General features: G+C 42.7%; 1 protein-coding gene across 1 annotated transcript in view; it reads right to left on the reverse strand.

Moving 5' to 3' along the window:
• The window catches only part of MGAT4B (alpha-1,3-mannosyl-glycoprotein 4-beta-N-acetylglucosaminyltransferase B), a 600,394-nt gene that overhangs the window by 290,951 nt on the left and 296,163 nt on the right, over nucleotides 1-13,280 (reverse strand). Inside the window, exon 2 of the mRNA XM_040344984.1 lies at nucleotides 834-1,013. Coding sequence (XP_040200918.1) covers nucleotides 834-1,013 — 180 coding nt within the window. The remainder of the gene's footprint in view (nucleotides 1-833; nucleotides 1,014-13,280) is intronic.

The following is a 13,280-nucleotide window of genomic DNA, read 5'->3' on the forward strand; positions in this document are numbered from 1 at the left end:
TATAAAATCAACCAATCTTTGGCCCCTTAAAAAAGCTAGCATAAATCAAAAACAAAAAAAAACACATGTAGCTTCCCCTTTAAATGGAAATAATCCACTTGTAAGAAATTAACATACAAGTCTCTATAACCAGTATTGTGTAATAATGTGATATATTTTCAACACCAATGTTTCTTCAAGTTAATCTCCAGTTTCTTCACCACTTGTGCTCAAAAGTGTGGATACACACTCAGATGTTTAACCTCATATTACAGGTAGGTCAAAAAGTGCTTTTGCTTAATAATACCCACAACGCGTACATGCTCCCACATTTTCCTGCATGAATCTCTTTCCTCCCAGAATTCACAATTGTTTCCGATTTTAGGAAACCCGAAATTCTTTCTGGGTCTCCATGATGCCGTTTTTCAAACTTGACATAGTTTAAGCTTCTTCCAGGCCTCTCGTTTCCTATTAACGGATAAGTGGCCTTCTCTTTCTTCCTTAGGGTGCCCTACATGCTCTTTTCATCTAGATTTCTGGAGGGCCCTTCAGTTACACCACTTCCTCCATTCCTTGCCGCCTCCACATACTTTTAACCGTCGCCTCACCAACCTCAAAGAATATTGCTCTGATCAAGGGGTTTTACCCCATGTACTCCTAAACCTATAGCCTATTGATTATACCTCCAGAGGACTATCGACTTCCATTCATAACAAAATAGGAAGGCCAACTTGGGACATACTGGCACAGTCTGAGCCAAAGTGCAGGACATATCTACATGAATCTCGCCGGGCACTGACAGTTTAGGGCAGTCTACCATAAAGGAGTTTGATTAGTTCTAAAATGTGTCTCACCAGATAAACTGCTCCATGTGCGGTTGATGTCTCGTAAGGCTTGTTTTTCAGATATGGCCCTCTTAATTTCATCCAGGACCAGGTTCAGTTCCTTGGAGCGTTTTAAGTTCTCCTGTTCAGCAGCATGAAGACGGTCCCTGAGGGCCAGAAACTCCCTCTGATATACATCCACCACATCTCCTGAAAGCACAGAATGGAAATTAAGGTTTACTTTTTTTTTATTTGTAAGGTGTAGTTGAAGCATGACTTACAAAACAGTACACGGTATTAAGAAACAGAAAACTATTATTTTTCCATGAAGTTCACACTTTGTCTTTTTCTGCATAATTTGTAACCATCCAGGTAACCATCCAGGAAACTTTCAGATTAAATTCCCCACAGGTATATCAGAAAGTGACATTTAATTTAAAAAAAATAATCACCTCCAGGTGAACAAGATATGAACCAGCTTCTGACTCAGATATTGATTTCTGTGAATTAGTCAAAATTTGGCTTTGAGCTTCAACCCAGAAATTGAAGGAGGTGGGTGGAAAGAAGTGAGCTGAAGAGGGACTGCAACCAACCAATCAGTCTGGGTTTTCTGACAACTGCTGCCTGCCAGTAGCTGGTAGCAAATATGTTTCCATACATGCTCTTTAGCGCGGATGGAGGAATCTATAGAATTGTTTTGATCTGTCTGGTGGGCAGAGCAAGAGAAGGATTAATGTGTATGGCTGGTTTTAGGCTTTTCTCTGATCTTCACATGGAATAATGCAGTTGAAAAGGCCCCCCCCCCCCCCCCAGTTTTAGAGCAATCCTAAGCCCTAAGGACGGTGACTAACTGCACCCTTTGAAAGGCGCCTTCAAAGTTGCATGAGGAGGCTGGAAACAAATCTGACAAACAAACCCATGCAAAAGACCAAATGGCTTTGTTTCCAAATATACCAAATGCTAAAATACAAAAAAAAAACAGATCTGAATAAGCACTGAAACAGAATTCTACACATTTTTAGTCTGGGCCAATTATGACATCTTATAATTTTTTATTTTCTTGCTAGAAAACACTTTGGAACCCCCCAAACATTTTAAGCAGACGCCATTAAGAATAAAATGGTGGACATTGCATATTTTTGTGTCACACAATATTTGTGCAGCGTTTTTTTTTTAAACACAACTTTTCTGAAAAAAATACACTTTAGTTAATTTAAATGTACAAAAACACAATATAATACCCAGTTGCTTGGTAAAATATAAAGGATGATGTTACGCCAAGTAAATAGATACCAAACAAGTCTTTAAAACTGCTTCCGCCCATGGAGCGGCGCCAAATTACAGTACATAAAAATCTCCATAGACGGCACTTTATAAGCCTTTACAAGTTACCAGTTTACAGTTTCTGCTATTACAAGGGATGAACAACATCCAATGCAGTCGATCAGACACAGATCAGTCTGATCGGCTGCTTTAACGGACAGGTAAACCGAGAACAGAAATCAATGCTCACAGTTTCTGAAGTCACACAGTGGGAAGAACAACATTAGTTCCTCCCACTGTGTGCCTAGAGCTTTCACGGGAGAGCCCAGTAAAGATGGCGATGGGAGGGAGGTGGGACCCCTTTCCACTGCTTGTAAAAGTAATCCAGCAGCTTCTTAGCTGCTCTGAATACTTTTAACTTGTAAGGAATTGCCATAAAAATGATAACTGGACCATTGCTGCAGGTGCAGCAATGACTGCGATATCATCCTTCCTCTCCGAGGACGTTTATAAATATACAGCAGACAGGAAGTGGTTAAACATACGTGATTGGGCCAAGTAAAATAAAAAGTCTAGGCCACAACATTGCTTTATATGTTAAGGTGCCTTTAAAGGTTTCTCATTAAAGTATTACCCTCCTACTGCAGGGGATATCTATGATGTAGATTAAAGGTCTGTGCAAACTTCTGGAAAAATATGTTAGGCAATCACAGGAAACAGGGACATAGAAGTTCCGGGAAGTTTGTAACTTGTGCATGGTTTCTGGCTGCAAGAGTTATATAAACTGAAAATGTTAGAAGTTTTACTTAAAATGAAACCATACAGTAATTTTTGTATTTTTTTATTTTCTTGCAAACTCTCTACTTGAACTAAAAAACTATAGGTCACTTTCTTCAATTAAAATATGTACATTTCTTGCAGAGTTTGTCATGTCACCTCTTCTGCTTTTCTGTTCTCTCGCCTAAATCCGTCTTCCCTCTACACTGCTTGCATCATTCCTGTTGCTTTTGTCCATCTTCAACAACCGTATATCTTAAAGCTGTCAGCTGATTGGACTCTAGTGGCTCTGATTTTAGGCACAAGGCCAAGAATAGAGAGCAACTGAGCATGTGCAGAGCATTGTGAGACAGTGCATTACTGTCTTTAAAACAGTATAGGCACTTTTTTTTAAATGTTTTACATAGCTATATCTGCAAAAAGGGCCAGCCTGAAGTTATCAGGACTTAACCACTTAACCCCCGGACCATATTGCTGGTCAAAGACCAGAGCACTTTTTGCGATTCGGCACTGCGTCGCTTTAACTGACAATTGCGTGGTCGTGCCACGTGTCTCCCAAACAAAATTGGCGTCCCTTGTTCCCCACAAAAAAAGCTTTCTTCTGGTGGTATTTGATAAATTCTGCGGTTCTTATTTTTTGCGCTATAAACAAAAGTAGAGCGACAATTTTGAAAAAAATATATATTTTTTACTTTTTGCTATAATAAATATCCCCCAAAAATATATATAAAAAAATGTTTTCCTCAGTTTAGGCCGATACGTATTCTTCTACATATTTTTCATTAAAAAAATCGCAATAAGCGTTTATTGGTTTGCGCAAAAGTTATAGCGTTTACAAAATAAGGGGTATTTTTATGTCATTTTTATTAATATTTTTTTTTTACTAGTAATGGCGGAAATCAGCGGTTTTTTTTTCGGTACTGCGACATTATGGCGGACACTTTTGACACATTTTTGGGACCATTGTCATTTTTATAGCGATCAGTGCTATAAAAATGCATTGGATTACTATAAAAATGCCACTGGCAGTGAAGGGGTTAACACTAGGGGGCAGGGAAGGGGTTAAGTATGTTCCCTGGGTGTGTTCTAACTGATGGGGGGGGGGGGGGTGGAATGACATGGGGAAATTACTGATCTTCTGTTCTTACATTGTATGAACAGAAGATCAGCATTTCTCTCCCTGACAGGCCCGGGATCTGTGTGTTTACACACACAGCTCCCGGTCCTAGCTCTTTAACGAGCGATCGCGTGTGCCCGGCCACGGGAGTCAGGGGCGAGCGGGTGGCCTGCACGAGAGCTGACATATAGCTACGGGCTCTCGCGCAGGGGAGCCGACCTGCCGCCGTAAAACGACGGCGGCTGGTCGGCAACCACTTAAATAGGAGCTCCAGCCTTCCCCCCCAAAAAAACGAAAAGTCAGCAGCTACAAATACTGTACCTCTTGACTTTTAATATTAGGACACTTATCTGTCCCAGGAGCCAGCTCTCGGAAGCTGCGGCCGCCATTCCTTGTAATGGAAACCGGCAGTTCTCTACTACGCACTCTGCGCTTTGTGAATGGCTTGGCGACAGGGCAAGGAGGAGAGGGGCCGAATTTCCAGGGGGCCTCAAAAACAGGTACCCCCATCCCGTAAAGGTGTCAAATGTGGCAGCGGGGGGGGGGGGAGCAAACAAGCGGAGTTCCACTTTAAATACTCATGGCTCCTGTTGATATGGATGCTGAGTGAAATTGAATGTCTGTGTCTAAACTCTAAATCCATGTTTAGTGGAGCCAAGACCCCATTCGATAAACGCTCTTTCTGGTTTCGGTTCAGTTGCCATAGATCCTGAACGTTGCATCCATTTACTTTTTAAAGGAATAGACAGTGCTGGTAGATGTTGCAATTTACAGAACACACAAAAGACAGAATTTCTACAGGTGTAGCAGGGAACCCCTTAAATTTTGTTTTAACAGTGTGATAGAGGATATCCAACTGGCTTTCCTAAAACTCAATTTCCAGGCTGATGAAAATTAGACAGTTTTCTGTCCCATTATAACTAAAACACACCTATGGTGACTGCTTTTATATAAGGGTAATTGTTGTTTGTTTTCTGCTCTGGTAAGTAGCTCCAAATGTGAAAAGAAAGCGATTTTGTTACATCCCTGAAATTCTAGGTGAAAAGTCTGCACACTGTGCATTGAATAGTTATCTGTAATAACATAACTGCAATCCTTCGGCACAAAAGTGGTTTAAAGGCTTTATGCAGCAGTGATTAACATGAGCCAGTGCCCATAATGAGGGTAGGTGACCTCTAGTTTTTAAAGGACAAACTCAGATACTCTTTGCTGCGCTTGTAGTTTAAACATTTTTACATAGTAGCAGTAAAGTAATAGAAAATGAAGCCTGTCCTTTAAAAACATATACAACAAACTGTACTCTGCCTGTCTATGGGGGACTTTAAGGAACACTTCATTCAAAATTGAAATGTAATAACTACAGCAAACACATTCATTCTTCTCAAGGTTTCTATTTTTCAGCCAGCCACCGCTAGGTCACATAGAAAACAAATGACATGCTGTATATTACTGTTCTTCAAAAAAAAAAAAGCTGTGGAAAACGATTAAATGCGCATCATGTCACTGCCCCCCTGTTGCGCATCACTGCAGCCAAAAAAGGACTACTACCTGCACACCGAAGTGCTCCGAGTTAGTGAGAAAGTATGAATCGGTCCTTAAAGTAGAAGTTCAGCCTAAAAATAACTCTAAATCGACTGGCAGACACATTCTAAGACTAATCTAACCCTGCAAAGCAAAAATCGCTATACATACCATTTCCGCAGTCAATCCAGTCCGGTCCTGCACTGAGCTGTCAGCAACAGTTTCTCTGTGTAGGTGTGTGTAGGAAAGGCAGCTGACAACAGAACCCCCATAGTAAGGCTATGGGTGACCACTTCCCAGGCATTTCACAGCCGTTGTCCGCTGTCTTCTGCACACAGCATCCACTGCTGAAGACCAAACCGTAAAAAGATATGTATATAAATTTTTGCTTTACAGGGTTAGACAGATTAGTCTTAGAATATGACTGACAGTGGATTTATAGTTAGATTCAGTTAGGGGCGCGCAACTTTAAGGCGGCGTATCGTATTTACGCTACGCCGCCTTACGTCAGAGAGGCAAGTACTGTATTCACATAATTCAAATGAGTATGGGGGCGTGTTTTATGTTAATTACTCGTGACCCGACGTGATTGACGCTTTTTACGAAACGGCGCATGCGCTGTCCGTGTACATATCCCAGTGTGCATTGCTCCAAAGTACGCCGCAAGGACATATTGGTTTCGACGTGAACGTAAATTACGTCCTGCCCCATTCACGGACGACTTACGCAAACGACGTAAAATTTTCAAATTTCGACGCGGGAACGACGGCCATACTTAACATTGACTACGCCTCCTAGGGGCAGCTTTATCTTTACGCAGCGTATCTCTTACGGAAACGGCATATCTTTACTGCGACGGGCAAGCGTACGTTCGTGAATCGGCGTATCTAGTCATTTACATATTCTACGCCAAACTCAACGGAAGCGCCACCTAGCGGCCAGCCTAAAAATTACACTTTAAGATACGACGGCGTAGGAGACTTACGCCACTCGTATCTTAGCCTAATTTAAGCGTATCTGGTTTCCAGAATACGCTTAAATTAACGCTGGCGTAGATTCAGAGTTACGACGGCGCATTTACTGATACGCCGGCGTAACTCGCTCTGAATCCACCTATTAGGCCCCGTACTCCCGACCAAACATGTCTGCTGAAACTGGTCCGCAGACCAGTTTCAGCAGACATGTTTGGCCGTGTGTTGGTCCGAGCGGACCATTTTCGGGCGGATCGGACAGGTTTCCAGCGGACAACTGTTTCCTGGCATTGCTTTAAAACAGTCCGCTGGAAACCTGTCCGCCCGGACATGTACGGTCGTCTGTACAGACCTACCGTACATGTCCTGCCGCCCGCCATCCCTCGCATGCGTCGAATGACTTCGACGCATGCGTGGAAGCATTTTAAAGGCGGGCCGCCCACGTCGCCGCGTCATTGTCGCGGCGACACCGCGTCATCGACGCGGCGACACCGCGGACACGCCCCGCGTATTGTTTACGCGCGGACTTCTGTTCGATGGTGTGTATAGCCATCGAACAGAAGTCCCCGGGCAGTCCCCGGCCAGACATGTCCGATGGAAACGGTCTGCAGACCGTTTTCATCGGACATGTCCTGCCGTGAGTACAAGGCCTTAGAGTCAGTTTTAGGCTGAACTTCCAATTTAAAAACATATCCCACCCCCCATCACCTAAGATCATCTTGCTGATTTTTTTATTTTTTATTTGTGTGGTGAGGGGTCAGAACCACTGTCAGGTTTTTATTTTTGTCTGTCGCTGTTAGGGAGATTCATTCTCTATTGTCCGGATTACCATGGTCACCAGGAAGAAAAGTGAAGGAAAATCCAAAATTCAGAGTTGCTACCAGGACAAGAATAGAGGAGGGGTCTTCCAATGGGCACAGTGACCAAAAGTACTATATTAACAGCGCTTAGGGCATTGGGATGATAATGCATCCATTAGAAGTAAATAATAGGATGCTATAACAACCACCAACAGTAATAAATAGCCATTTATTAAGCCACGTTGAGCATAAACGTATTACAAAATTATATCACAAGCTGATCCAATTACCAATTCCACTGGGAGTTGCAGTGTGTGCGTGCTTACATACTGGGAAAGAAAAAATCTCACCCAATGTAACACACCTGTGCCAATCGGCACTAACACAGGACATTTAGCCCCGAGTAAGATAAAACTCTGACAACACGAGGTTTACACAGGGCTTTCCATTGCTTCCGATTTGGGGAGTGGAAGAAGGGGAAAGGGCCACCCTTATGCCCCGTACACACGATCCGATTATCGGACGAATGATCGTCCGTTTTATTTTGTATGCTAATCTCATGTCGAATCTGATGAGTTTACTAAAGTCACGAAAATTCTCGTACGGCAGAATAAAAAATCGGAAGTGATGTCATGTGTTGTAATGCATTTGTATTGCATTTTCGAACGACAAAATCGGACGATCTGGCATCGCACGAAAAAGATTTTCGTGCATGTCCGATAAATAAAATCGGATGAACTGTCCTGATCGGCTCTCGGAAGCGCTGTACTAATGATCCGATTATCGTACGATCGTTTCGAAAGCGGCATTTTCTGTACGATTTTCGGATCGTGTGTACGGGGCATTACCCTCTGTGTTCAAAGTACCAGATCACTTTAAAGAGGCCAATCACATCTGTGCACATGCCATCACTCATCTACAATGTACATTACGCTAGGTTCTTTTCATTTGTGCTAGCTAGTTTTTATTATGTGAATAGTTGTAAATTAAAAAAAAAAAATCCAATATTTAGGCAAAGTGTGTGATATTGTGCATTAACGCATGTTATTGTGCGCCACTATTCTTTTCTTTTAAAAATAGGCCCCTGTAATGCATATTTTGACTTTACCTGCATCTATCAATGCATTTGTGAATTGTGTTTTACACAGCAAATGCATACATTAGTGTGTCTGACATGAATGAAGAACACAAAGATACAGCATACAAATACAATCTCACAAAAGTGTGTACACGCCTCACATTTTTGTAAATATTTTATTATATCTTTTCATGTGACAACAGTGAAGAAATTACACTTTGCTACAATGTAAAGTAGTGAGTGTACAGCTTGTATAACAGTGGAAATTTGCTGTCCCCTCAAAATAACTCAACACACAGCCATTAATGTCTAAACCGCTAATGTTAAATTGGGGGTTCTGCGGTCCGTTGTTTTTTTTTTTTTTTTTTCATGTTAATTTAACTGTTTTAATGTAGGCAAGCTTGTACTCATGTGTTTAAGCTTCCTACTCCTCCGCAGTCTGAATCGGCAGCTACGAATAATTTATAATAATTCCTGCAGGCATTTTCCATTTTGCTCGTGGGCAGCGTGAAGCCCACAAGCAAATACTTCCTGGAAGCGAGTAAAATCCTGCGAGATTTCGTCGTTGGGCGGTGTGAATTGTCTCCTGTGAAGCATCACACTGTGTTCCCAGGAGACATTGTGAAGTAGTCATAGCAAACACTGGGGCGCTGAAAATTGTAAGACACGCCCACTCCCGCAGGAGGAATACCCGGAAGTGTCTGCAATCAACTGCAGATGCAAGGTATTTATATGCTAGAAAAAAATAATAGATAGCGAAATGTCTACGTACTTAATGAGCTGTTCTGAAGCTTGAGTTGAGATTTAGGGTGAACCTCCGCTTTAATGTCTAAACCGAAAAGGTCCAAATTGGGCTCAATTAGCCATGTTTCCTCTCCGGTGTCATGTGACTCAAGTGTGGATGGGGAGCAGGTGTGATAAATTTGGTGTTATTGCTCTCACTCTTTCATACTGGTCACTTAGGGGTGTACTCGCTTTTGTTGCCAGCAATTTAAACATTAATGGCTGTGTGTTGAGTTATTTTGAGGGGACAGCAAATGTACACTGTTATACAAGCTGTACACTCACTACTTTACATTGTAGCAAAGTGTCATTTCTTCAGTGTTATCACATTAAAAGATATAATAAAATATTTACAAAAATGTAAGGGGTGTACTCACTTTTGTGGGCTACTGTATATAAATGGAAAATAAATAGTAGACATCACAGGGAGAGGAGCACCCACAGCTCCACATTACCTGCATATAGAGCACATATAGCCCCATGAACATATAAAATTACATAATATAAATGGAGAAGGTTTCTAAAAAATCACCACTAGCCAATGAGATTATTTAAAGCAAGATCTTTTTTACATGTCGATCTAAGAAGCAATTAGAAAGACAAGGACTTTGATTTCAGTATTGTACCCTGACATAATAGTTTTATGCAGTGGGCTTTTGGTGCCAAACAAGTAAATATGAAACAATTCCACCAAACATACTTAAAGCGGACCTTAAGACCTCTTTCACATTGAGGCGTGGAGTCGCGGTGACGGTATAGCCGCGCTATTTGTAGCGTGGCTATACCGTCGTATTTACCGCGATATTCAGGCGCTAACAGTGAGGTTTTAACCCCCGCTAGCGGCCGAAAAAGGGTTAATACCGCCCTCGTTTCTGGCGGTATTACCGCGCTTTCCCATTGATTTTAATGGGAAGGCGCGGTATAGGAGCGGTGAACACACCGCTCCTATACCGCAGTAAAGATGCGGCTAGCAGGACTTTTGGAGCGCTCCTGCTAGCGCACCGCTTAAGTGTGAAAGCCTTCGGGCTTTCACATTGAACACTACAGGGCAGGTTTTTTCATGCGGTATAGCAGCGCTATTTTTAGCGCTGTACCGCATGAAAAACGCCTCAATGTGAAAGGGGCCTAACCCTCCTTGGAAAGTTCCCCCCTCTCGACCCCTCCTCCCCAACTCTACACAAACAGGGCAGTGTTTTTTTTCCTTTCTTCGTTACCTTTTTTTCTTCATAAAAGCATTGCCCCACCCTCCATGCACATCATTCACTTAAAACAAATTAAATGTATAGCACGTCACATATCCCAGGAGGCTTCCATTCAGCTAGTAGAAGGGGTGGCGGGCCTAGCGGTGCATAATTTCGCAGCTCTGCCAGCTGAACTCAGAAGAGTCAACGGGCCTCTCAATGATGCCACGAGTAAGATGGTGGGACAAGAGCAAACTGTGTTTGGTCACAGAAGGTTGACGGTGGGACAGCACTGGATCCGGGGGCTCAATACTGTGCCTACAACACCACCAGGCAAGCAGGGGTATATAAAAAAAGAGGGGGTAAGCTAAATTTCTACTTTAACCTCTGACCTTTCTGAAAAAATAGACCCGAACACAACCACCCCAATCAATAACCAAAAAAGGAAAATGAATTCCTAACTTTCGCAATACCTAATTTAACCTAGCTCAAATCTGTAAAGTAATCTGATGCTTCGTACACACGTATGGGTTTCCCGGCTGACTTTTTACCACCAGGAAACCCGAGGTGAAAGCCGAGAACCGGCTCGGCAGCTTTTTCCCCCTACACACGTCCGGTTTTCCTGGCAGGAAGACTGCCATGAGAGCTTTGACCGGGAAACCCGGCCGTGTGTATGATCCACCGCACTATAGGAAAACTGCCAGGATAAAGACCACCGGGAATCGCGGCAGGAGAAAAGAGAACATGTTCTCATTTTTCCAGCAGGGATTCCCGGGGGTTTTCCTGTTGGGAAAACTGCCATGGAGCATACACATGGCCCAGTTTTCCCAGCCAAAAACTGTCATGGCTGATGGGAAAACTGGTCGTGTGTACGAGGCATAAGTCTACATCCCAGAAACCTCCTAACCATTGACTCTAAGACCCCTTTCACATTGAATGCACTTTTCAGGTGTTTTAGCTCTATAAATAGCGCCTGAGAAGCGCGCCTCAAGCCTCCCCAGTGTGAAAGCCCAATTGCTTTGACATTGGGTTGGTGCGCTTGCAGGACGGAAAGAAAAGTCCTGCAAGTAGCATCTTTGGGGCAGTTTGGTAGTGAGGTATACCCTTCTCCCAAAACGCCCTGCCCATTGAAATGAATGAGCAGCGCTGCCGAAGCGTTGCAACACGGCCACTTTTAACCCTTTGTCCGGCTTCTAGCGGGGGTTAAAAGCTAGCGGCCGAAAAGCACCTCTAAAATCATGGTAAAAGGCTGCTAAAACAAGCGGCGCTTTACTGCTGACGCGCCGCGGACCCAGTGTGAACGGTGTCTTAAAGTAACATAACTTCTTAACACTAAAATAACCCCAGCAGCAGTATATTTATGTGGCGTTGAAAGCTGCCATTCTTGTTCTAAGCACTCGGTGACTGAATCCGATCTAAAAATACTCTAGTTCTCCTTCAAAAGCATGGTTTCTGTGCATAACAGATAGCTAAATTCACTTTTTTGTAAAGTTCCCATCAAGTAGCTCCCAGAAATATCCCCTGCTTGAACAGCCAGAATAGGAAGAATGAAATACAAAAAAACATTTTGACAACAAAGAAAGGAAAGCCTAACACATGAGCATACATAATCTTCAGAAAAGCATTGCACTCCTTCTGTCAAACACAGATATTGAGACCCAAATGCAAAATGAGAAGTAGTTTAATTTGCACATCTCGAGCATTGGCGGGTAAAGAAATGCCATCGGTTGCTTAATTCTGCTGCCCATCTGACTTGCAGTGCAGAAGAATTGCGGTGTTCATTATGCTGAAGTGGCAATGCACATTTTAAGGGCTATTGTGTCAGGCAGTGAGAATCAGAAATAAGCCCCAAGGCTTTAATGACCTACCTTCAGAGCAGCTAGCACTAGGCCTGTTCTCTGTGCTGTTAGAAGACTCACCAGCGGGTGCTCCCAATGGGTTTATTAAAGGTAGTTTGCACTGAGAAATGCAAAAGGCTGCAGTAGCCCAAAGGTTGTTAGCCACAGAGAATGTCCTCTGTGTGGGGCTTTGTACAAAATATAAAAATTACAAAGAGCTGATCCATTTCAATTGCTCAGCCGGAAGCCAAAGTTTGTAAAGGGGGCCCACAGGGAAGGGAAATTTCGTTTTTTTCCTTTTATCTTTATGTTCAACTGTTCAACAATTTGTAATTTTTGATGCTTTTAACCAACATTTTCAAGGGGTTGCATTATTAGATTAGAAACAAAATAATAGGATACAAAACATTAGGTGCATGCAGCAAGAAGAGCTCTGATTTTAAAACTGCCACATCAAAAGTTTTGCCGGAAAGCATAACAACGTTTTTTTTTTTTTTTTATGTGAATTTCAAGGTTAAAGCAGATCAAGGGAACAATTACAGTAAAAATCTCATCAGTAGTGTATGAATGACCCTTAACCTTCACTAGCACATCTTGCAGGCATCTCAAACGCAGACATTTTAATTGGATTTTATTTATTACAGGTACTTATATAGTGCTGTCAATTTATGCAACACTTTACATCAGGGGTGGGCAATTATTTTTTCGATGGGGCCACATGAGAAACTAAAAATATTTTGGAGGGCCGGGCCAAAAGGCTAAACTCAATACTGCATAAAACCAATTGTATTTCTTTATAAAAAGCAGTAAATATCATTGTTGGACAACTGGTACGAGTACTTGTTATAGTTAGCCAGGGCCGGAGTGGGACTCATTTTCAGCCCTGGAGTTTAATGCCTTAGACCAGCCCACTTTTGTTCACGACATTACGTTTAGGAGTGCGTTACGTACAGAGTGCGTGGTTCAGGAGTGCATTACGTACAGAGTGCGTGGTTCAGGAGTGCGTTATGTACAGAGTGCGTGGTTCAGGAGTGCGTTACGTACAGAGTGCGTGGTTCAGGAGTGCGTTACGTACAGAGTGCGTGGTTCAGGATTGCCTTACATGCAGAGTGAAGGGTTCAGGTTTGCTTATGTACAGCATGGAGGTG

This window comes from Rana temporaria, chromosome 3, assembly GCF_905171775.1.
Source record: "Rana temporaria chromosome 3, aRanTem1.1, whole genome shotgun sequence".
Lineage (NCBI taxonomy): Eukaryota > Metazoa > Chordata > Amphibia > Anura > Ranidae > Rana > Rana temporaria.